The sequence below is a fragment of the Mus caroli genome, chromosome 1, assembly GCF_900094665.2.
Source record: "Mus caroli chromosome 1, CAROLI_EIJ_v1.1, whole genome shotgun sequence".
Taxonomy (NCBI): domain Eukaryota; kingdom Metazoa; phylum Chordata; class Mammalia; order Rodentia; family Muridae; genus Mus; species Mus caroli.
This window is the reverse complement of record NC_034570.1, coordinates 151,557,589-151,582,000: the sequence shown is the minus strand read 5'-3', so window position 1 is coordinate 151,582,000 and position 24,412 is coordinate 151,557,589. Positions and strand designations below refer to the sequence as shown.

At 39.6% G+C, this 24,412-nt stretch overlaps 1 protein-coding gene and 1 non-coding gene across 2 annotated transcripts in view; one reads left to right on the top strand and one right to left on the bottom strand.

The window, feature by feature from the left end:
- The first annotated feature begins 1,018 nt into the window (after nt 1–1,018).
- On the top strand, nt 1,019–1,156 carry LOC115032454. The gene has a single exon (XR_003838131.1). It is a non-coding gene; the product is annotated as a small nucleolar RNA SNORA48 (small nucleolar RNA).
- Nucleotides 1,157–6,461: 5,305 nt separating this feature from the next.
- Rc3h1 (ring finger and CCCH-type domains 1) overlaps nt 6,462–24,412 on the bottom strand; it is a 66,229-nt gene continuing 48,278 nt past the window's right edge. The window contains exons 14-20 of the mRNA XM_021155458.1: nt 22,142–22,294; nt 19,005–19,218; nt 18,107–18,197; nt 17,839–17,968; nt 16,576–16,746; nt 15,907–16,022; nt 6,462–13,829 (exon numbers count right to left, since the gene is read on the bottom strand). Of these exons, the coding sequence (XP_021011117.1) occupies nt 13,679–13,829; nt 15,907–16,022; nt 16,576–16,746; nt 17,839–17,968; nt 18,107–18,197; nt 19,005–19,218; nt 22,142–22,294 (1,026 nt within the window). The 3' untranslated portion in view covers nt 6,462–13,678. The remainder of the gene's footprint in view (nt 13,830–15,906; nt 16,023–16,575; nt 16,747–17,838; nt 17,969–18,106; nt 18,198–19,004; nt 19,219–22,141; nt 22,295–24,412) is intronic.

Sequence of the window (24,412 nt, the reverse complement as noted above, 5' to 3'; positions counted from 1 at the left end):
AGCTGTGTACATAGCACAGCACGTGTACGACCCGAGGACGTTTACAGAGTTGGTCCTCCCCTTCGCCTTTGATGGTTTCACTGTGCAGTAGAATCCGGACTAGCTGGCCCTGAAGCCTCTGGGCAACTCAGTCTCTGCCCCTCGTCTCACTACTGGAGTTGTGGCATTTCAGATGGGTACCACTGCAATTGGCTTTTCATGAGGTTCCTGGAATGAATTCAGGTTGCCACTCTGACCCACTGAATTATCTTCCTGCCTTCTGATATACTCGTGTCAGAGAATTTCCCTACTTAACTGTTGAACCACTTCTCTCCATTCTGAGTGGAAACAAGATTGGAAAGCACACATCGGGTCTTCCAGTGACATTGACAGGAAAGACTATCAACGTTTACTTCCCCTCTAATTTTTGGGACCTCCTTCAGGTCATTAATTCCTTTCTACAGCAGCCTCCAGTCTACATAAATCACTGTGAGCAGGTCATTAACTGGCCTTTGCCTGCTGCCCTCATGCCCTAGGCTGTGGTGTTCTTGTCTTTGGTAGCTCAGATCCTCCTGTGGTTACTGAGTAACTCCTTTCCATAGAGCTTTGGCAAAACACAGAGCCTCAAAGCAAGGGCATGCCTAGCTCCTCTGGATTGTCGAAGAAGGATCTTAGGGTGATAACAGCATCTTCGGGTGGTAATTAAGGTGGGATGAAGCTTATCAAGAGCAAGCCCGGCATTATCATGTTGGCTGCTTTTCCCAGGGTCTTGAAGCATCTTACTGGAATTTGCCCCGGTCCTCAGTACAGCTAGAAAGTTCAGTTTGGGTTTCAGTGAAATCAAACCACAAGAGCAAATATTTATTGAACATGCTCAGTGCACACAGCTGTGGGCTCCGAATGAGATAGGACTCAATAAACATTTATGTTTGAAGAGGTACAGATTTTTTTTTCTGATTTAGCAGTTGATACTTCCTTAATGGAGAGATTATTGAGACTTTTTAAAAAATAGGCATTACTGATTCTTGAGGACAGAAATACCCCCTGGCAATGGGCAAAGAGACACCTATGGTAGTGGTATTCTTGTATCAGTCAGGGGCAGAGTGGATGGCAGTTATTCATCCTAGATTAATGCCTGGCTTGATGGCCAAAGCTGTTTCATGCCTAGGGCACATAAATAAAGAAATAAATATTAATCAAGGTTGGGAGGTAGTACAAGAGTGGCTTGGGGGAAAAGCTCACTGCATGTAAATTAGCTCAGAAGTTGTAGGAGGTTAGAGAAAACCACAGAAGAAAAGCAGAGCGCAAAGTCAGGGAGAGTGGCAGAATTCCCAGTGACACGGGGATGACAGTCTGACCTGGAAGCAGCAGGAAGAAACGTGGCTAAAGGTAGGACGAAGGTGTGTGCTGTGATGACCACAGCTGAGTTATAGACTACTTCGCCTTTCACACATCTTCCAAGCCTTGCTTTAGAAAACCCTTACAAGTTCATTTAAGGGACAAGGAGGGCATGAGGGTATGGGAATGACTGTATCATGGTAACCATCAGAACTCAGTTAAAGAGTCCAGGCCAGAAATGGCTCAGCAGTAGAGATGTCAGCAGGACCACTGACAACTCTTCCAGAGTACCCAGGTTCAATTCCCAGCACCCACATAGCAGCTCCCCTCTCTAACTTCACTTCCAGAAGTGATGATGTTTTTTCCTAGCATCACTGGGTACTGCATGCATGTGCTTCAGACATGACACGTGTATGCAAAAACAAACAAACAAAACCCACAACAACAAAACAAAAGCCTCCAGGCATCGATGGCGCACACCTTTAATCCCAGCACTTGGGAGGCAGAGGCAGGCAGATTTCTGAGTTTGAGGCCAGCCTGGTCTACAGAGTGAGTTCCAGGACAGCCAGGACTACACAAAGAAACCCTGTCTCAAAAAAACAAAAAAACAAAAAAACAAAAAAACAAAAACAAACAAAAAAGCCTAATACAGATTAAAATATAAAACCCCAAACTACCAGAGGCCCTTCCACCATGGTGGAAACAGGCATGCCATGCCTTGAGTCTAGGTGTACCCTAAGTATCCAGGGAGTAAAAGGTTTAGTTTAGACATATGACACAGAGACAAAGAGGTACAAGAGAGCACCTTTAGGTCCTAACAGGGCTTGGGAGGTTAGGAGTATGTGTGACAGACTAAAATCACTATAGGTTTTCCTTTCAACTATCCGCAAGGGCTTTGATGCCATGAAAAGGATGACCAAACAGAAGGGGACTAAGGAGTTCTGTCACCTGTCTTCAAGTCACCACACAGAACCAGTCTATTGCTCAACCCCTCTCCTACTTCAACCACTGGGCTGGTTCAGGCCCTAATTTCTTGTAAGCTGATTGCAATTGGAAACCTAGCCTCACTTTAAACAGATTCAGCATGTCCATGTCTAGCTTGACATCTGTATTGGTGTTGGTATTGAACTGATAAATATAAAGCTGCTCAGCAGCTAGGTCCATTTTTCTTGCGGGGAATCCAGGTTTGATTCTCACCACCGACATGGTGGGCTACAACCATGCTTAACTCCAGTTCCAGGGGATTCAATATTGACTTCTACAGACACCAGGCACACACATGGTGCACATACATACAATAATCTTCAAATAGAAAAAAAAAACAAGTCCCCAAACAAACAAACAAACAAACAGCAACCTAGACTCCTGCAGGCCTCATTGAGACTCCTTCCTTTTGTACCTGCTCACGCTGCACAGGAACCCTGACTTCCACTTAATGTCCCTGCTTCTTCTGATGTGAACCCAGCTAAGCATCACGCCACTCACCTCTCCCCTTAAAGTCTTCAGGTAGATGTGTGTCTTCTGGTTATGTCTTATATCTCACCACTTCACTAAAATGTCTCAGATACAAATCAGATCTATTTCTTAAATTACCTATTATGGTGAGTCTTACGCAAGTGTGCTCTTTGGCCACACTGAACGCGGTATCATCTGGGATCATATGCCTCCAAGCCCCACCCCAGACCAGCTGAAAGTGACTGCACCTTACCAAGGGCTCCAGTGAACGCCATGCACATGGGAGAGCCATGCGTAATTTTTTCAATAATTGTGAATAAAGAGGCACACATCTAGATTTTTGTACTTCCCTGCATACTACCTTCTGCTTATGTTTTCTTTACTATCAGTACAAGGCCATTTTATTTTTAGTTTTGAGACAGGTCACATGTAACTCAGGGCCTTGAACTTGCCAGTGTAGCTGAAGCTGGCAGGCCTTGAACTTGATCTAACCTGGAACTAGAGACTAGTGCCACCACACTTTGGCATGGTCTACAGCCCTTGCCATCTGATCCTACCTCCTCTTTTATCCATGGATTCAAGGGAAGCTGGGTGGGGGCTGGTAGCATGGCCTGTTCCTGGAGCTTTAGTGGGGTAGTGAAAGCTACAAGCAACACCTCTTCAGCTGCCTGTCTATAGTAAGTTGTAATGAAGGTCCCCATTTCAACTCAGTCCCTTCCCTCAGAATTCATATACCCTATCTTCCCTTACTAGGACGGCTTAGGACTAACATCCTAGTCCCCTCTCCATACTTCAGCTCGCTCATGTCTTACCTTCACTGTGGTTTCCTCGGGAGAACTTCACCAGCCAAACAAAGTTAAATATACACACACACACACACACTTTTCTTTGGGGATGGTGCTAGAGATCAAACTTAGGGCCTTGTACAATGAAGTTAAGTCTTGTCCAGTCTCACAGCTTCTTGTTCTGAAGATGACAATTCGTTGATAATTCTGTTTAATGTCATCATCTTATTGAGTCAAAGGCTCACTATGCACCCCTGACTAGCCTGGCATTGAACTCCTCATACCAGGCTGGCCTTGAGACTCGCCTGCCCCTGTCTCCTAACCTCTGGGAATGAAGCTACCATAGCCAGCAAGATTAAGGTATCTAAAAAGCCTGTGCAAAGTTCCATAATTAGAGCTCATTGATGGCAGAAAGTACTTTTGTCTTCTGTTTTGTTAAGCATATGGAAGTTTAGTAGTTGATAAATTCACTTTTTGTTTTGGGATATGGTATAGCCCAGCCTGGCCTGGAATTTACTATGAAATATAAGTTGGCTTCCAACTCTTGTTCACTAGGGTGCTTCATTTATGGGCCGCCACCATCTCCATCTCCTGCTGACTACTGTTTTGGAGTGTGGGGGTGTATGTAGGCGAGACAGGGCTGTCCTGGAACTTGCTATGTAGATCAGTCTTGACCTTGAGCTCAGAGGTCCATCTGCCTCTGCCTCTAAGTACTGGGATTAAAGGTAGGACATCATGCCTAACCTCTTTCTTCCCAGTGTTTTATTTTTTAATTTATTATATGTAAGTACAGTGTAGCTATCCTCAGACACTCCAGAAGAGGGAGTCAGAGGGAATCGAGATGGTTGTGAGCCACCATGTGGTTGCTGGGATTTGAACTCCTGACCTTCGGAAGAGCAGTCGGGTGCTCTTACCCACTGAGCCATCTCACCAGCCCGTTTTATTTTGATTTACTTACATACTGACCAAAGTTTTCCCTCTAACTCCCTCCCACCCAGTCACCCCACCCCACTTCTCTTCAGAAGAGGGTAGGCCTCCCACAGATATCAACCAGCTTTGGCGGATCATGTTGCTGTAAAACTAGGTGCATCTTCTATTGAGGCAGCTCAGTAAGGGGAAAGAGTCCCAAAAGCAGGCGGCAAGAGTCAGAGACAGCTCCTGCTCCTGCTGCTAGGAGTCCCACATGAAGAGCAAGGTACACAAATGTTACAGATGTGGAGAGGGTCAGTTCCTTGCATGCCTCTTGGTTCAGTCTCTATGAGGCCCTCTGAGCTCAGGTTAGTAGATTCTATCAGGTTTCTGTGCTGTCCTTGACCCCTCTGGCTCCTACTTTTCCTCCCACTCTTCCATCTATCCTTTCTTAAGGTTAGGTGCTCAAAACAAAAAAAGGAGGTAGGTATTTTTTCTCTTAATAGCCAAACAGGTTGGAAAGCATGATTTAACTAGCTGATCATTTGAGATTCACTGATCACTGGGACAAAACACTGATGCACATATAACACATTCACTTTAGTGTGAGCGTGTGTCAGCCTAACAGGTCAGACAGTTCCTGCTTATAGTCTAAGCAGGACAAGCTTAGGTTAAGTGGCAGACAGGCTTGGTTTTGGAATTTCCTTTTTAGATGTCATCATTTTTCAAGGATGGCTACAAGCACTTAACTATCTTATACCTTCTGAGCTCCCTTACCATGACTCCTTCTGTTGAGGTCAGTCATGGCACCACTGGTAATTATTGGTAATGTTATAACCCTTTGCTGGCAATCCCTATCAATTTTCATTGGAAAGTATTTTAGAATAAATTCCAACTATGATTAATATATGTATCTTTTAAAAATATGGGGCTGGAAGGATGGCTCAGCAGTTAAGAGCTCAAGCTGTTCTTCCAGAGGATCCTGGTTCTAGCCCTAGTTACTGTAACTCAAATTTCAGGAAACCTGATGTCTTTTTTGGCCTCTACAGGCACAGCATGTATATAGGATCCAGACCTATATATACTGTGAATTGAACATCCCCTCCGTCTTACCATTTAATATCCAACATGTAGTCAAACAATCTTTTTTTTTTTTTTTTTGGTTTTTCGAGACAGGGTTTCTCTGTGTATCCTTGGCTGTCCTGGAACTCACTCTGTAGTCCAGGATGGCCTCGAACTCAGAAATCCACCTACCTGTGCCTCCCAAGTGCTGGGATTAAAGGTGTGCGCCACTACTGCCCAGCCCCAAACATTCTTAATTACATAAAAGTATGTTACTGTTACAACTTGCTACACTTGAGTTTACTTCATGTCTTGTGTAGTAACTCACCTCGCTTTTAAGACCGTAAGTGTGTCTATGTACCTGAGGACAGAAAGCAGTGGTTGGGTCCCTGGATTTAGAGTTACCGGTAGTCCTGAGCTGCCTGATGGGGGTGCTAGGAACTAAATTCTGGCCCCCCTGCAAAAGAAAACAGCACTTTCAACTACTCAGCCATCACCTCCCTTCATGTTAACTAGAGCATGGTCTATAAGAGATAATATAAAGTTACTTTAGATTATATTTAATGATTTTATATTATATTTAAAAGACTTCAGAAGAATTGGGAGCCAGTTGGTAAATAAAAAGACAAGTATTTTGTTTGAGGAAGGAAGACCATTTTGTTTGGGCAGAAAGATGCTCTTGGCTTGATGAGACGTCATAAAATAATGTGACAGCTCACTGACTATGGGTCTCGCAGCCTCTGAACCAGGCCTGCCTCTCAATTGCAGCATACTCAAGTCTACAACAATTCTGGGTAGGGAAAACTGACGTCCAGTGTGCTTACTTGCATAAATTAGCTTTTAGAAGTTTTTTTTTTTTTTTTTATCAACAATCCCAAGACGAGAACGAGATGGCAGACTCATTGACAAGAAAAAGACTACACACTGTTCCTCCTCATTAATTTATCATTTAATATAAATGCTGACAGAAAGCAGATAAAGACCTTTAGACACTTTCATATATTTACAATCCAAAAGGTGAATCACCTCCTTCTATTTGTTAAAATGAATCCTTTTATCTGCAACTTACAAGAGCCTTAAACCCTAATTAGGAGCAACAAGAGGCTGAGTCAGTTTCCAAGGTAATAAAGGAAATAGCATTTAACAAAATGTGCCGTCTTTAATATAAACAACATGCACACAAAGAGTACAAAATCAAGAGAGAAGGCCTTAACCTTCTCAAGAATATGCAACACATGGTCCATGGACTCGTTCACATCCAGAGGTCGGCGGCCCTAAACACACTCCTAGTTCTTCTTTCCCCACCTCATTTGTTTTGAAAGCTGTTTAAAAGCGGAAATATTAAACAGATTAAAGAAAGGGAATGTTCCATTTCAAGCAAGGTTCTTTTTTTCCTACACAAAAACAACTTTCAGAAGATAATGCCTCTAAATGCAAATCTCACTGTTGGCCAGGCCAGATGGGAAGGAGTTGGTCACAGGCTGGCCAAGTCCAGCCCATCCTTTGTCCTCAATTGAAAACATTTGGAAAATGTAAAATTTCACAAAATTCATTCAGTTAAAAGTTATCTCTTATTTTAAGACTCAATTTAAAAAACCTTGTGAGCAGGTGGGGAGAAAATGTCAGAAAACAATAGGGAGCCGAGGCAATGGAAAAACACAGGAATGGAGGAAAACCTTTCAAACGGGGTCTTCCGTAGCACTGATTCTGAGAAGGGACTTCACACTACCCATAAAGCCATCTCTATTCTGACTCAAATCTCATAGCTCCTTTACTAACTTAAGATTACTCATGTTAAGTATACCTCTGCAGGGCACAATCACATACAATCAATACGATTGGTAAATTACATAAGCTCTATCCCAAGCAAATATGAATCAATGTTAAAGTTATTTTTTAAAAACAAAACAAAAAAACTAAGAAAAATCCACCCAAAAAGGTGATAATGAGTGCAGAATGTCTCAGGAGACTGGTGTGAGCCGTGAGACCAACTGACCATAGGCAGAAAAGGGTTTCAGGGGTAAAAGGGAAAAGACCACACACGAAGAGGAACCTCACAACTGGAAAGCGGTTAGGTGGGTGAGAAGTTTGCTCATTCCCTTAGTTCACTTTCTGCATTACTCCTGGAAAGTCAGACTCATTACTGAGGCCTAAGACCAGTGAAGTTTTTTTTTTTTTTTTCCTTTACATCCAGAAAGTTGGGAAGACAAAGGATAAAAAAGGGTAAGGGGAAAGTGAGGCAAAGAAAAAAACAAAACCAAACCAAACCCAACCCAAAACCTCTCAGGACTGTCTTAGCTAAACAGGAATCATAGCTTTAAAGGCTTGTAAGAAGAATACAATTTTATGGGGTGGTTTGGATATTACTGTGAAATGCCAGCCAATGAACAGAGAGAGGCTACACCAATAAATTATAAAAATGACAATTTTTAAAAGGAGGACCAAAACCAAACCAAAACCCCAGAGCACTATCCACCCAGTCTTGCATCCTTTCCTTGACCTTTCCTGTGTTCACTGGAGCTGGGACCACCTGACAGTTTCCAGTTATAAGATGACTCTGAGTGTACAACCTAATATGGGAGCCAAAGACTTGTGAGCTCTGTCTACATATGTAGCATTAAAAGACAAAACACAAAACCAAATGAAGAACTAACCAGAATGAGTCTTCAATAAAAAAAAAAAAAAAGCCACCTTATCTACTATATAATATAATATACACTAGGACAACAGACTCCACAGGGTTTCACTCTTCTAAATACACATTTTTCTGACACAGTATTGTCTTAAAGTTTAAGTTTTCCACCTTGGGTTACAATGCCTTACTTTCTTGTGAAAATGAAGGTTATTATGCTCAAGGTTAAGTTCAGGGAAATTCAGTGTTTGTCTGATCCAGAGGCTCTAAGAACAATTCCAGTGCTAAGGGAAGTCCCTTTATCACAATGGGATTCCAAGGGCTCTTTACCCACGTATTCAGTGTAGTATTGAAACCTACCTACTGAGAACACTTATTAGGTGTCATTTGCTCCTGGGGGTAGCAGTTTCCTCCTATTCTTTATTAGTGTGACTAGAATTACTAATTAATTAAAATCTGTTACTTGTGGAAACACCTTTAGCAATTACAGAAATAGAATCTTAAAATCTCAAATGTTATTTCCTGTATCTTTTGAAAAAAACAAAACAAAACAAAACCAGCTCTTTGAAGTGGCTCAGGAAAGCTGATTGAGAACGTTAAAAATAATGTTAGCACAATTTACCAAAAACTCCCAGCCAGTCATTTCAGCAGGAAATTTTAAAAAGCTGAGCTATTTAAAAAAAAAAAAAAAGCCATAGCTGTCCAAGGTAGACTTCGATATGTTTCTGCAAAACAAGCAGGCAGATAAAATGGTGTCAGTAGCAGACTGCTTGCTGTGTCAGTGAGGCTGTCTGATCTGAGTTCTATTTTCAGGGATGGTAACCCTTTGCAACACTATAAGCATATATTAACAATTAAGAGTTTAACACACTTGAGCCTTTTATAGGGCAATAGTGTAATACTGCAGTTAATTTGCAAGGTCATTACTTCCTCTTGAGAACTAATTAGGATGTAATAAATCATTACGGATGGTTTTTACACAAAGATTTTACATATTGAACTCTTTACTTGATTCTTTAAAAGCCCAAATGAAAAATATACTGAAATTTCATTCTACCACCATTTGTACATAAAAACAATAGCAAAGGAATCCCATTTAGTAAAAATAAGCTGTCCCTGAACATAAGTCAAACAGGTACTAAGTAACTACAGTTAACTGTTTCTCACAAGCGTCAAGTTCAAGAAGAATCCCCAGACCCAGGACTTGACCATAGTCAAAGTACATTGTCCTGTAGGCACAAGTAAAAGTACAGAGACGCACAGAAGAGAGTAGAGCATCAAGGTAACCCCCAAAGGGAGAGTGAGTGGCTTAAACAAATATTGTCAAGGATGATATTTACTGGTTTAGAGAAACTGATAAATTTTCATTACTTTTACATTTTGTAAGGCCAGCTAACCTTAACAGTTAACTTTAGACATTTACACAGTACAATCAACTTACAAATACTACCAGATTTCATAATCAAAATGGCTACTATTTCCCCTAAAACCAAAACAGAGTAAAGCACAAGTCTTTGGCGCTCCTTAAAGAAATAGCAGGTTATCATTCTTTGCCAGACCTTTGCTTGCCTGCCAGTAGGGCAAATACCACATCTGTGCATCACTGAGTAATAACGCCATTAGAAAAGGCAACTTCACAGAAGTCATTGGCTAAGCGAATTCATTTGAATGCTCTGTTTAGAAGCAGCAAACTGTCACTGTTACAGATTGGGTAAGTCAAGGGGAAACTGCAGAATGGCAAGGGGTCAGGAAGAAAAGAAAAAAGACAATCATGGGAAACTTAGGAATTAAATTTCAAGCTCCCACACTCAAGCTCATGGGAGTCTGATGGGATCATGTATCCAAGTAGCACGTGAGAATTGTATCCATCTTCTGCTGTTAGGCAAAAGAATAAATACATGGGAAAACCACAAGGGAAGGAAGATGAGAGAAGGAATGACCCACATTAATGCCGTACGTGCCAAACAAGCTCTTACACATTCTGAGTAGGTGAATATTTGTAATTACTAATAATAGTGTCTTAAACATTGATGTCATTTGAACATCACTACCAGAAACCTATGGTACAAGTTCTGTTTAACTAGAAAAGTAGTAAGGAATGGCTCTTTGGTCACATTCAGACTCCGACTATCAATAGGAAACTGAGTCTAGATACCCCATTCTCAGCTCCTTCATCATGTTCCAGAGACTCACTGACAACAGACTGAGCCTAAGTACTTTTTGTTCACGACAGTTAACATACTGGCGTTGTTTCTGAACAAGTATGAATATAATGCTGCATAACCCTTCCAGAATTGTCTGTGTTCATCTGAGATGATTCTTGCTCTTGGATACAGTAAAAAGTAATCACCTTCAGAGGAAACCATTTAAGTGAAAAGCCATACCCACTGCTGAGCATGCTGAGCATGGTGGCACATGCCTGACATTCTCCCAGTGCTCACTCACAAGGCTGGCGCAGGGGCTTGAGTCAGAACCAGTGTGGGCTATCTGCTAAGTGTCTTAAAAGGGCAGGGCTGGTGGTGCAGAAGCTCTGCTTCCTATTTGATGGACTTCATTTTTTTTTAATGTCTCTAAAGACACAAATAAAAATCAATGGTTTTCATATTTTAATAAAAACAGCAGTTAAGAGTCATGAAGTTATGCTTCAATTTATTGTTGCCTCATAACATTGAGTTTGTTAAGGGGAGAAAAACCCCTCAAAGTTATGAGAGTTTTTATTGAATCCCTAAACCTGCCAGTGGGCACAAACAATACTGCCTACCCCCTTGCTCCCCCAAAAACCCCACCTAAAAATTGGTAAGGGAAAATGACTACATAGCAAATTGTAGGCATAGTCTTTCATTTTCTACCCAACCCAGACTGGCTATAGAGAGGGGCTTGGGGAACTCATACTACCATTTAAAAGACTAATTTTCTCCCTAAATAAAAATACACATAAAAGGATACTAGTGCACCGCAGCAGAGTACATTTTGGGGGTCTCATACACACTACAATGGAAATTTACTTTTATTCTTAACTCCAAGAAAACCAATATGCAGATTTTCCCCTAGTTATTCCAATTTTAAAAACAACAACAACAACAACAACCCATCTGCTTCTAAGACTTAGGAATTATCTTGAAATGTCCAAAGGAGGTAAGACCCACCCAAATCTGTCTACTGAAGGCAAGAGGCCAATAATGTGGCGTTTTACAGATATGCAGAAAAGTAAAAATCCTATCAGGCATAACATTTCTCTCCTCATCTCAATAAATAATGAGTAAAGTATAAATGTAAGAGTCATTTTATCTTAAAAAAAAAAGTCCAAAAAAAGCAAATGTACAAATGTGTATTTAAAATTAAAAGGAAAATGTATGCATCAACTGAGAAATGCCTCACCGTCATTCGGTGCCTCTACCTCCCAATCAGTCATCTTATTGCAACAGCTGCGCTCATGCGAAGAAATCTTTAAAATATACCCAATATATATACAGATATAGCCATGTATATATGTATATATATATAATATATATATAAATTTTTATTTAAATAAAAAAGAAAGCTCGAATCCCAAGCCAATATGTGTATATCAAATCCTTGACCAGCCAGGTCTGTAGGGCATAATCAAATTCAATGTGAAATAGTATATAAACACGGTGCCTTGACTGGGCAAATTAAATAATCGCTACTCAAATGAGTGTTCTGTTTGGATTTCCTACTGGTAGGCAATGGCAGGACTATTTTTCCCTTCCCACCCCATCCCACTCTTATCCCACCCCCACCCACTTGTTTCAATTAACAAGATGATGGACACAGAGCTTAGACTGAGGTGACTGGGACCTCAGCAGAGTTAAGAGTTCAGGATATAAGAAATAAGAAAAATATAAACGTTTGCTTTTACCCAACCAAAGCAATGCAGTAACTTATTACATAACCAGTGCTTTCTTGTTTTGTAGTATCATCTAGAAAGGGAAACTGACGTCAAGCAATCAGAGGGATGGAGTGATTCTACGAAACAGTGCCCCGCTGAACTCATGTTAGAGGGGCTTAGTAAATTAAGCAAACAGTGGTTAGCATTAGAATATGTGCAGCAGAACTAAATAAAAATTCTTCCTCACTCTTCAACTTTTTCATAAACGTTTTTAATGTCAGAAAGCCAGGTCTATAAAAACTCACTTCAACTTATTTATAGTTATGCTAGTAATTCTGATTACTGACAAGTGACCAAAGCATGAACTACCCTGAAGACTCAGTCAGTTTCTATCTGCCAAATCTTTAAAGCTTTTGAAAGTAAAACAAAAATTCCATTGAAATAATATGTCCTTGTTTACTGAAGCTCATATCGAGTGTTAAGTTTTATTTTAATTAAAAATTTTTCTTCATTGTGTCTGGTGTCCACAAGGGCCAGAAAAGGGTGTCAGGTCCCTGAAAGTGGAACTGGGAGCCACCCTGCGGGTGCTGGCAAGAACCTGAGAGAGCAGCCGGTGCTCTTCTGCTGAGCTGGCTCTCAGCTTTAGAATATGGTTCACTGTCCTGCTTTTTCCATTCTAGGGTTTCAATACAAGTTTAATTTGTAAACACAGCTCGAATTTTCCAACATGAGTTCCACATAGGAGAACAGGAAATACCTATTTTCACTATTAACAAGTTGAAGTTCATTTCTTTTCTTCTTATTCTGTTTTTTTCCTGCCTCAACATCTTGAGGCCAGGGATTACAGAAATGAGACATTATATCCAATTTAGAGTTCATTCTTAAAATAAAATAATCTTCATTTAAATCTAACTAAACATTGTAAACACTAAATAGGCTTTCAGATTTTATGGAGAGAATGCAAGGAATGCTTGACACCAAAATGTGGCTCAAACAATCAACTGCATGTTGACATCTCTGAAAAGTTGAAACTAAAACCATATCCACTCAAATAAACTTTTAATGTTGTAAAAAACAAGTATCTATCCACAGAGCTAGTGATCCAGAAACAGGGCTGGGGGTAAAGAATAGCTCTAATAAAATTAGTTTGCTGCACAGTTTCTAATAACCCAATCTATTACCACAGAATTCTTGGAAACGGTGCATTTTTTGTCTATTTTAGTTTACAGGGTTGTGAGAGTTGGAAAGGACTGGGAAAGAGGAATTATACACTGGGTATGTAATAATACCAAAATACAAGAAAAACCTACTTCATTAAGATCATACAATTAATCAAACAGAGTGTATATATAATATCTTCTTTTTTTTTAAAGCCCCGGATCCAAGGCGTCCAAAGTTATTAAAATAAAGTTCATTCACAGAACAAAAACAAATTTAATCTGAATTGCTTGCAGATACTGCTAATTTTTTTTTTCTTAAAATTAAAAAAATGCATCAATGTGAACTATGTGCAGGTTTGTTTAGTAGTGGTGTTTGTGCACATTGCCTCCGGTGCTTTTCCTGGACTTCACTGACCACTCAGAGAAAAAGTTTAGAAGTTATCCATTTTTCTATCCCTATGCCCCATGAACTGATTAGGAGCAGAAGGTAGAAGCAGGCGCCCATATTCTAGGGAGCAGAATTGGAAACAACTCCTGATCTCTGGGAATCATTGTTATCTCCTCCTCCCTCAGAGTCTTCTGACAGGTTCAGAGAGCTGGTCTTGTTTGATAGGAGGCTGAGATTCTCTTGTGTCAAGGCTGATCCATTTGGTACATCACTGTAAATTACATGAAAAAAACAGTTGGAATTTATAGAAAGAGAAAAGCAATTACTCTAAATAAAATCCAATCAATAGGGCTTATTATTTAGCACTGTAGAAAAACATGAGGCTGGAGTAGAGCACATGCCTTTAGTTCAAGCAGAGGGCAGAAGCAGCTGGTCTTTATCAGTTTTAGGTTAGCTTGGTTCCAGGCCAACCAAGGCTAGCTACACAATGAGACTGTCTCAAACAGCCAAAATAAAAAGAACTACATAAATAGCTTCCAAATATTGATTATAACTCATCATCCACATTGTAGCATATAGTTGATAAACTAAAACTGACAAGCTTCCTACTCTATACGTATAGGTTATATCCAGAACACAGCCTGCATATACATATTAGAAAACTGAACTAAGAGTTAAAACAAACAGGCATGGTAGAGACAAGCACTTGGGAGGCAGGGACAGGTGGTGAGACTCCTCCCCCCACAGCCCCTAACATCCCAAAAGACCGGTAGCTTAAAATATTTGCTGGCTGGCATTTAAGAAAAAGTGCCAACCTCCTATTTACCAAGTTTATTTTGAACCTAGGCAAGGGTATAAATTCAAAATAGCCACTGGGCATGGTGGCGCACACCTTTAATCCCAGCATTTGGGAGGCAGAGGCAGGCGGATTTCTGAGTTCGAGGCCAGCCTGGTCTACAGAGTGAGTTCTAGGACAGCCGGGGCTACACAGAGAAACCCTGTCTCAAAAAACAAACAAACAAACAAACAAACAAACAAACAAACAAACAAACAAGCCAAAACCCAAGAAGACAGCAACAGGACAATTAGAATTTTTTTCTGTTTGATTTTGTTTTTGAGATAGGGTATTTCTACATAGTCCTGGCTATCCTGAAACTCACAACGTAGACCAGGCTGACTTCAAACTCAAACAGTAAGTGCTAGGAATAAAGGCATGTGCCACTATGTCAGGTTATATTATAAATTCTTGTTCTAGGTAATGAAGAGATCAACACAGGACTAAGGATTCAAATCTTCAAATATGCCAAAGAGAATAAATAAGGATATACAAATGAATTAATTACTGTATTATGGGAGAGATCAAATAAAAACGTGACTGGGGATGGCCTAATCCCACCCTGTCTCAAAAGACCAACAAACCCTAATCTAACCCTACAAGACTAGCAAGGTTAAGTGTTTTGTACATAACTGAAAGGGGGAACATAACCCTGGAATACAGCTTAGTGGTAAAAAATATGTGCTAATTTGTGAGGGTCTGAGCTCAATAGCCAGCATGAAAATGAAACAAAAACAGTAACAATAAAATGGGCAGTAGGTTGGCTTTTAATCATTTTTAAATGATTAAATGAGCTATATACATATATATATATTTTTTAAAGATTTATTTATTCATTATATGTAAGTACACTGTAGCTGTATTCAGAAACTCCAGAAGAGGGCGCCAGATCTCGTTACGGATGGTTGTGAGCCACCATGTGGTTGCTGGGATTTGAACTCTGGACCTTCAGAAGAGCAGTCGGGTGCTCTTACCCACTGAGCCATCTCACCAGCCCCATAAATGAGCTATATATTTTATAAGTCAAAAGCATAAGACCACACTTAAAACAATGAGAAGAAGAAAATGTAATCAGAAAATGTATTGAGCCCCAGTAAAGTGCTAAGTTTTGTGTATACATGTGTTTTGATAGTCTCACTTTGTAGCCCAGACTAACCTCAAATTCCTCTTTTCCTACCTCAGCCTCTCCAGTGCCCATAGCTATATCCTACTCTAACTCCTAAAGTAAAATTTTAATTCTAGATTTAGTAAAAATATATTCTTTTCTCCTGCTGAGCAGTGGTGATATATGCCTTGAATTAAAGGTCAGCCAGGTCTACAGAGCAAGTTCCAAGATAGCCAGGGCTTCACAGAGAAACCCTGTCTTGAAAAAAACCAATGAATATATTCATATTCTCTTATTTTAAAAAATAGATCTTTTAAGAATCAAAGCATTCATACTTTGTGTACAGTCAGATAATAAAGTTATTTCTCTCTCTATGGTTAAAGTCTATAGAAGTGTTCCTTTCTTTACCTGAATGTCAACGTAAGGTCCTCAGTGGGGATCTTGTTTTGTGGCTCGGGCTGGCCATTTTCTGCTTGCTTGCTTGTACCCAGTTTGCTTTTCATGTCTACAGAACACTGGTTCTCCTTAAAAGAAGAGGAAATAAAGTCCGTAATCTGTGGTGTAATGGGTTAGACCAAATTCACACAACACGGATTAAAAAAATAAAAAGTCATTCCTACTTCACTAAGAATTAACAATAAAAAACAGGTAGATGAGAGAGTACACACTAAAGTATAACAGTTCAACCCACCTTTTCTCACTTACTTTTGAAAATGCTGCAAACTAGCATGAAAAAGCAGTGCAGAGAATAGTGTACAGACTATATATCTCTTTTATAAAAGACCATGAAAAGTAACATTTTATTGTGTAAACATATCTTAATATTACAGAGTCCAAAAGATCAATCATCCCATCTGCTTCCCTAATGAGTACATTAAACAGAAACTTTAAAATTTCCAATTAATTCCCTTGTTTTCCCCAAAGTCTTTGACAAAAGACACACCTAAAATAATAATACCACCAGATGACAACTCATCTTTATTAGAATCACTCTAAACATTACTTATTCCTCAAGGTACCTGGAATCAGCTCTACAGTCACAGAGTTCATTCCACCTTCCCCACCATCAGCACTCACCATACTCAATTCCCGGGTCCTCTTCCCAATTTCTCTTTCCACCTGATGCAGTTCCAAGCTGAGCTGCTCACTTGAAATCATTGCAGGCCATTTTGGAGGCAGTGGAGGGGGCTGTGGCTGGCTTGCCAGGGTGTTCACCTCCCTCTGTAACACCAGCCGGTTACTAACAGCCTAGTGCACAAAGCCAAGCACACACATAACTCAGCGCACCTCATGCCACATAGAAAACACTTTACCCAAAGTATTTTACCACTAAACTAGCCACAAGTTTGCAGTAAAAACAACCCAACTATAAACACATTTTGTTTTAATAGCACTTGAGAAACATGGTTTTAATTTTAAAAGATGTATTTATTTTTAAGGGAGAGTTTTAAAAGATGTGTTTTATTTTCAAGAGAGAGAGACAGAGACAGAGACAGAGAGAGATGGAGTGTGTGAATGTTGGGACGCACACATTACACAGAAGTGCAAATGCCTATGGCTGCCAGAAGGAGAGCTGGATCCCCAGGAGTAACAGGCAGTTGTAAAACAGGAACCAAACTTGTATCCTCTGTAAGAATGGTAAGACATATTTCCAGCACCAAAAATAATTTAATCTTTTTTCCTATTTCAAAGAGAAATCGATTATAAATGTGTATCTTTCTTTCTCATTGCTATTTTCCATGATGTAAATCCTATATTTTTTTTCTATAAAAACTCAATGTTCTTGAGGCAGGATTTTTTTCCTTTTTCCTCCAGTACTATTTATTCTCAGACAATATTCTTTTTCTATTAGCCAAGAACTAAATCTAGCTCTGACTTCTCTGAAGAATGGATATCTATACTAACATTTAGGCAAAGGCTTTAAAATTGTGTGCTGCTTTACTGTATCTCAAAACTTACTATTTAAGGAGATTGGAGAGGTGTTTTGATGGTTAGGATCAGATACCGCTCTTGTTGATGCCCTGGGTTTTGTTCTCAGGAGGCCTACAACAACTGCTATAATTCCAGCTCTAGGCAGATCCTACAACATCTGTATTCATGTGCACATACCACCCCACAAAATACATATACATGATGAAAGAAAATTATATCCAACTTAACATTCTTGGGAGCTCTTCAGAACTAGAGCACAAAACGGGCGCAGTGCTGAACACTGAAAGCTCGATGTAAGTACCCATGTGGCCACACAGGAGGATCCTGAGTCTGAAGCCATGTGGGCTACACAGTAGTACTCTACATCAAAATTCCTGACACAAGAAAAACGTAACTGTAGATCTGTACCTCTAGTCCTCGTAGCTGGGTCTGCTGGATCTGATGGTTCAGCTGCTGCAACTCTAGCCGTAATTGTTCTCTTTCAGCAGATAGAAGGGGTTTTCCATGACTGGCCACTTCTGCCATGGACATTTTCTCCCTTTGGTAAAAAATAAAGAAACCATTAGGTAAATTTTGTATAAAGTTTTATTTTGTGAAAACACTACTGACTAGAAAACAAAGCAAGGAAAGCGAAATGCTTCAAATATTTATAACAAGTGAACAAGAATGGCTGTACCTCTCAATGAAGTGTCCCTGAGGAGGTATGTTTGCATGAGGTGAGTATGGAGAATCTCCCCAGCCACCATGAGCTCCATATGCACTGTAATCTGTAAAGGAACAGTACTGTGGTTTATGATGTCATTTACCAGTTTGATTCATCTAAGGTACTATCATCCAGAAGGCAGCGGCGCACTGGATCTGTCTCTGCAGAAAGCTGTCTGCCAAAATGACAAGGCATTTGTTTCTTCCCCATTGAACCTTCAGGGTTTACATACTTTCTTTTCACTGTGTGCACAAGTGTTTGAATTTAGGGGTGAGGGTTGGTGTCAGATTATCTTCCCAAAGCACTGGGATCACACACACACACACACACACACACACACACACACACACGTGCGCGCCTACATTTTATGTGGGTACTGGGGATCCAAACTCAGATCTTCTTTATCCAGCCAGTCACCTCCTCAGACTCCAAGAATCTTATTTTAATAAACAATGAAGTTATTTAAGATAAAAGTCACAAGCTATCCCCCCCTCACCCCTTGAGACAGGATCATTAGCCCAGAATAGCCTTGAAATCCCTATGCACCCAAAGCTGCACTTGAACATTCTGATCTCCCTACCTCCATCTCTCCAGTGCTAGGATTACTGGCATGTGCCATATCTGGTTTATGTGGTTTGGGGTATTGAATCCAGGGTTTCATATATATTAGGAATACACTCTATCAACTGAGCTACACCTTAGCCCTCAAGCAGTCTTAATATATAAAGAGTTAATTTTAGTTTATACACCTAAAATTGCCCGAAGTGCAATTGCTTTCTTATAGGGAAAAGTTTAATAATTGCGTTTAAGAGTCTTAAAAGTACTGATAGAATTACATTGAGAATCATAATTACTACTCTAGGATTCTTACCGGAAATGTTAATAGATTTTGTGGGTGCTCCCTGAGGTGCTATAGCTTGCATTGGGCCAGCACCCTGATACAGTGTTTTGGATGTTCGAGAGATGGCACCAAATCGAGATACTGTTGGTCGGTCTCCAAATGGGATGAGGTCATCATCACTCGTTTCCACTGCTCTTCTCTGAAGATCCAACCTCTGGTCTCTCATTCCTTTACTTTCTACATTCTAACAAAAAGCAAAAATGAGAGTATGTTTAGCATAATTTCTACCAGCTCTGTAAAGGGGTTATTAATAAGAGTATGATGTTCTTATTAGTAAGAATAAGTCTTTAGCTGTCTTTGGATGTCATATAAAACATTGGTTTTAGATCACAGTAAGAATTATATGGGGCTGGTGAGATGGCTCAGTGGGTAAGAACACCCGACTGCTCTTCCGAAGGTCCAGAGTTCAAATCCCAGCAACCACATGGTGGCTCACAACCATCTGTAATGAGATCTGACTCCCTCTTCTGGTGTGTCTGAAGACAGCTACGGTGTACTTACATATAATAAATAAATAAATCTTAAAAAAAAAAAAAAAAGAATTATATGACCAACAATTACAGACAGATGATAGTAGATGATAAATCTACCCATTCCTAAGTAATATGTATGAACATTAACTTGTCAGGCAAGCACTTTACCACTGAGCTATATGTCAATGCTTGAGAGGCACTGAGTTAAGACTTCTTTCATGTATCTGGAAAAACTTTTAATGGCATCTATAGTAGGTTAGTAGTTTTATTTTATTTTTCCTAATTTAAGGAAATTAACATTTCTTTGGTAACGTTACTTCAGTGTGATACCCCTTTTGAAAGCATCTTACATTATTATTCTATTTCAACTCATTCTGCTGAAAGACTTCCTGTGATGTAGAAGCACACATTTGCCCATTGAAGCACATCAAAAGTTTTGTTTCAACTTAATTTTACCTTACTTGATGCTGGGAACAGAGCCCAGGACCTTGCTCTGTCATACTCCCAGTCCCCTTGCAGGTTTGTTTTTCATTTAATTACTCTTTCTTACTCTGAACTGTCATCTACTTGAACTAGTTTTGTCTTGAAACAGCTAGGTAAACATCACCTATGAAAACCTACACAAATCTGTCTGTCTGTCCTGTCCTCCCTCCCTCCCTCTTCCCTCCCTTCCTCCCTTCCTCTTTCTCTTTCTTTTCTTCCTTCCTTTCTTCCTTTTCTTTCTTCTTTCTTTCTTTCTTTCTTTCTTTCTTTCTTTCTTTCTTTCTTTCTTTCTTTCTTCCTTCCTTCCTTTTTTCTTTTCTTTTCTTTTCTCTCTCTTTCTTTCTTTCTTTCTTTCTTTCTTTCTTTCTTTCTTTCTTTCTTTCTTTCTTTCTTTCTTTCGAGACAGAGTCTCACTCTGTCACTTACCATCTCTGTGACCCCTCTCCACACCCCGGTGCTGCTGAGATTAAAGGTATGCACCACCACATCCAGCCTTTTTAAAAAAATATATAGTTCAAGCTTATCATCCATTTGGCCAGGAATACATGTCTAAGCAAAACTTTCATGGATGTGCACAAGGAGACTCTACACAGGGGCTAGAGAGAGAGCTCAGAAGTTAAGAGAGCTTGTTCTTGCAAAGGACCAGGTTTGAATCCCAGCACCCTCATGGTAGCTCATGACCATCCCTAACTCTAATTCCAGGATATCTATCTAATGCTCTCTAACTTCTGAGGACACCAGACACATATGTGAAACACTGATATACATGTGAGCAAAACACTCATACATATAAATATAAGCAAATCTAAAAAAATATCTTTAAAAAAATGAAGTGAAAAATTATACATAATGGCAAAAGATCAGTTAACACGAATCTATAGCTGTAGCTATTAGTAAGGCTAAGACAAGAGCACCATAAGCCTGAGATTAGCTGTGCGATGCAGAGTGATTTCAAAGCCAACCCAAAACTTAGTGAGATGCTGTCTCAAAAAGGAAAGAGCAGAAGCTGAGTGCAGTAGCACTTGCCTAGAGTCTCAGCTACTCCATGGGGTGAGACAAAAGAATACTTTATGCAAGGTCATCCTGGACAATACAGGAAAACCCAGTGGGTTTTTTTGCTTAAAAAAAGAAAAAGAAAAAGAAAAAGGCAGTGTGTGTGTGGGTATCTAAGTAATAACATCTAAACTCAGGGAAGAGGTTACTTACTGACAGGGAGGAGTGAAGGAGAAAAATGAGATTAGTGAGGTTAACTACTTTTGCAAAATTTTAATGCTATGGGGGAAAATTAATATGTAAAGTACTGATATATAAATACAGAAACATTAATAAACCTTAACTTGGAAGCTACACAACTATCATATTCTCATTTAAAATAATAAAAAATACTCATAAAAAAAAAAGATTTTAGATTTCTTTACCAAATAAATTAACCAAGTTGGTTGTTTAAACTTATGACTTGTAAGAAGAGTTTTAATGTATTTGGTACCCAGGTGCCGGGATTAAAGTCTAGAAGTACCACTGCTGGACACATTATTTTACTGATGTGTCTTTGTACATCAGTGTGGGTATATGCACTGAGTAGGTGCCCATGGAAGCCAGGAAGGCACTGGATCATCTGGAGCCAGAATTATAGGTAGTTGTGAACTGCCCAACACGGAAACAGGGAACAAAACTCAACTCCTCTGCAATAGCAATATGCTCTCTTAAACACTGAGCCATCTCTCCAGCCCTGAAATCTAGGATCTTGATTAAATACTTAAAATAATTTAACTTGGGTTCTGAACAACTAATTGTTGGGAAATTGTTACCTAAAATGATATATAATAAAAATTCTTCTTTGTCAAGATAATAATATACTTTATATTTAAATGAAACAAAAGCAAAGCTCAATTAGTTGTCCCTATAATTTTTTTTCTTCTTCTTCTTTTTTTTTTTTTTTTTCCGAGACAGGGTTTCTCTGTGTAGTCCTGGCTGTCCTGGAACTCACTTGTAGACCAGGCTAGCTTCGAACTCAGAAATCCGCCTGCCTCTGCCTCCCAAGTGTTGGGATTAAAGGCGTGCGCCACCACGCCTGGCTCTGTCCCTATAATTTAATAGATGAGAATTTATGTATCTAGATTTGTATTAATTATGCTTAGCCATTACACATACCATCATTTCCACACTCCCCGCTGCCACAACATCTTTGGGTTTTGCATCTTTGGTTCCAATGTAGGAGCCGATGGTATCACATGACCAAGGAGAATATTGGCTATAATCATTTGCTTTGTATTTTCCGGCTACCTTCAAGTCTTCATCCAAAAACTATAGAGGGGGAAAATAGGAAATGGGTCTATGAGTTAACAAAGCAGAAAAAGTATGGAATGTCTAGAATACCAACTTAAAACAATATAGTGATAGTTATTTGATTATTAAGTTTCAGAACATGTTTTATAGACTGAAAAATGTGAAGATTATTTTAGCCTTCATATTTGTTATTGGCAGCTAAAAAAAAAAAGGAAGGGAGGGAAGTAGGGAGGGAGCGAGAAAGATAGGTTGGGTTTCACCTTCCTTCAGCGAATCAAGCTAGGATCTTAAAAGTCTGCTCACTATTTCCTCCGCTGTCTTAGATAAAAAAGTCAACGCTTCAGTAAATCTGTATCACGCTGTACGTACATTTGCTAGGCCCTCAATGTGCTTTAGTAACACCTACAGTAACTGAGAGCATCTTTGCATCTCGTGCGCTTTATGAGGTAGGGAATGATGCAGCAACTCTGCTGATGCTTCTTTAGCGGCAGTATTCCCTGTCCTAAAGACAGTCTGGCCCAAGGTTGATTCAATTAAGTAAAAGAATAAAAGGCCTCATTTTTATCTTCTTGACTAAAGTTCTGTGGTTATCCAATAACAATATTTCATTCCAATGCCAATTATTTTTAGTTAAATTGTAATATTCATATACTTTTATAATGCCAAACACTTTAAAAGTCTTAGCTCATGTAGAACAGCTAACTTTTAGAATATATTAATATCTAGCAAGTAGGTTCTTCTACCTGAGTGTTATATATTATGCAGCTACAAAAAAGAATAAATTCACTTCAACATAGATATCCCAAAACCAAAACCAACCCACAACTCCACCCCACTCCAGCAAATGTGTTCATGCACATAAAAAAGTTGAAATACACAACAAAACTGTTGGCTGTTATAGAAAATGGGAATTTGAAGAAAGTATTATTTCTATGTCACGTATTCCTGTAATGTATGAATTTAGGGCAACTATATATAGGCTGCTTATAATCAGAATGGAAGCTTAAATGTAGAGCTTGCCAGGTGTGGTGGTGAACAACATTAATCCCAGCACTCTAAGAGACAGAGGTACTATGAACTTCTGTTTAGATTACCTTCATACATTAAACAAGTTACTATTTATTGTGTATAATAATCTTCACTTTATTGTATTTTTTTTTTATTTGGTTTTTTTCGAGACAGGGTTTCTCTGTATAGCCCTGGCTGTCCCGGAACTCACTCTGTAGATCAGACTGGCCTCAAACTCAGAGATCTGCCTGCCTCTGCCTCCCAAGTGCTGGGATTAAAAGCATGCACCACCAATGCCCAGCAACTTTATTGTATTTCTGAAATGGTGTCTTGAAATGGTAGCTCAAGAGTATCACCACACCTAGCTTTCACTTCCCAGTTTTCATTGTTTATCATATGTAGTCAGTTGGCAATGTTGTTTACTCATAATTTTCTTCCCCCCACCTCAAGACAGGGTTTCTGTGTATATGCCTGGCTATTCTAGAATTCCGTTTATAGACCAGACTGGCCTTGAACTCAGAGATCCATCTACCTGCCTCTGCCTCACAAGTGCTGTGATTAAAGGCATGCACCACCATTGCCCAGCTGTTACACATATTCTTACACATATCATTTGATTTAAAAAACAAACTCTATACTCCAATTAGATTCATTATGTAGAGCCGGGCGTGGTGGTGCACGCCTTTAATCCCAGCACTTGGGAGGCAGAGGCAGGAGGATTTCTGAGTTCGAGGCCAGCCTGGTCTACAAAGTGAGTTCCAGGACAGCCAGGGCTACTCAGAGAAACCCTGTCTCGAAAAACAAAAAACAAACAAACAAACAAACAAACAAAAAGATTCATTATGTATAACTAATGAATAAAGTATGAGACAAGGTTTCATGTATCCCAGGTTGGCCTCAAACTTGTTATGTAGCCAAGGCTGACCTAGAACTTTTGATCCTCCTGCCTCCTTGCTCAATTTACAAAGCATTATTGATTGAACTTAGAGATTTGTGCATGCTACCCAATTACTCTTCCAAGTGACCTACAGTCTCAGCTCAGGCTGTCTAATTAAAACCAAATATAACTGGTAAATCCCTCGAAAAACTAACCAGTGAAAAATACTAGTGCCAGAAATGAAAAAAATG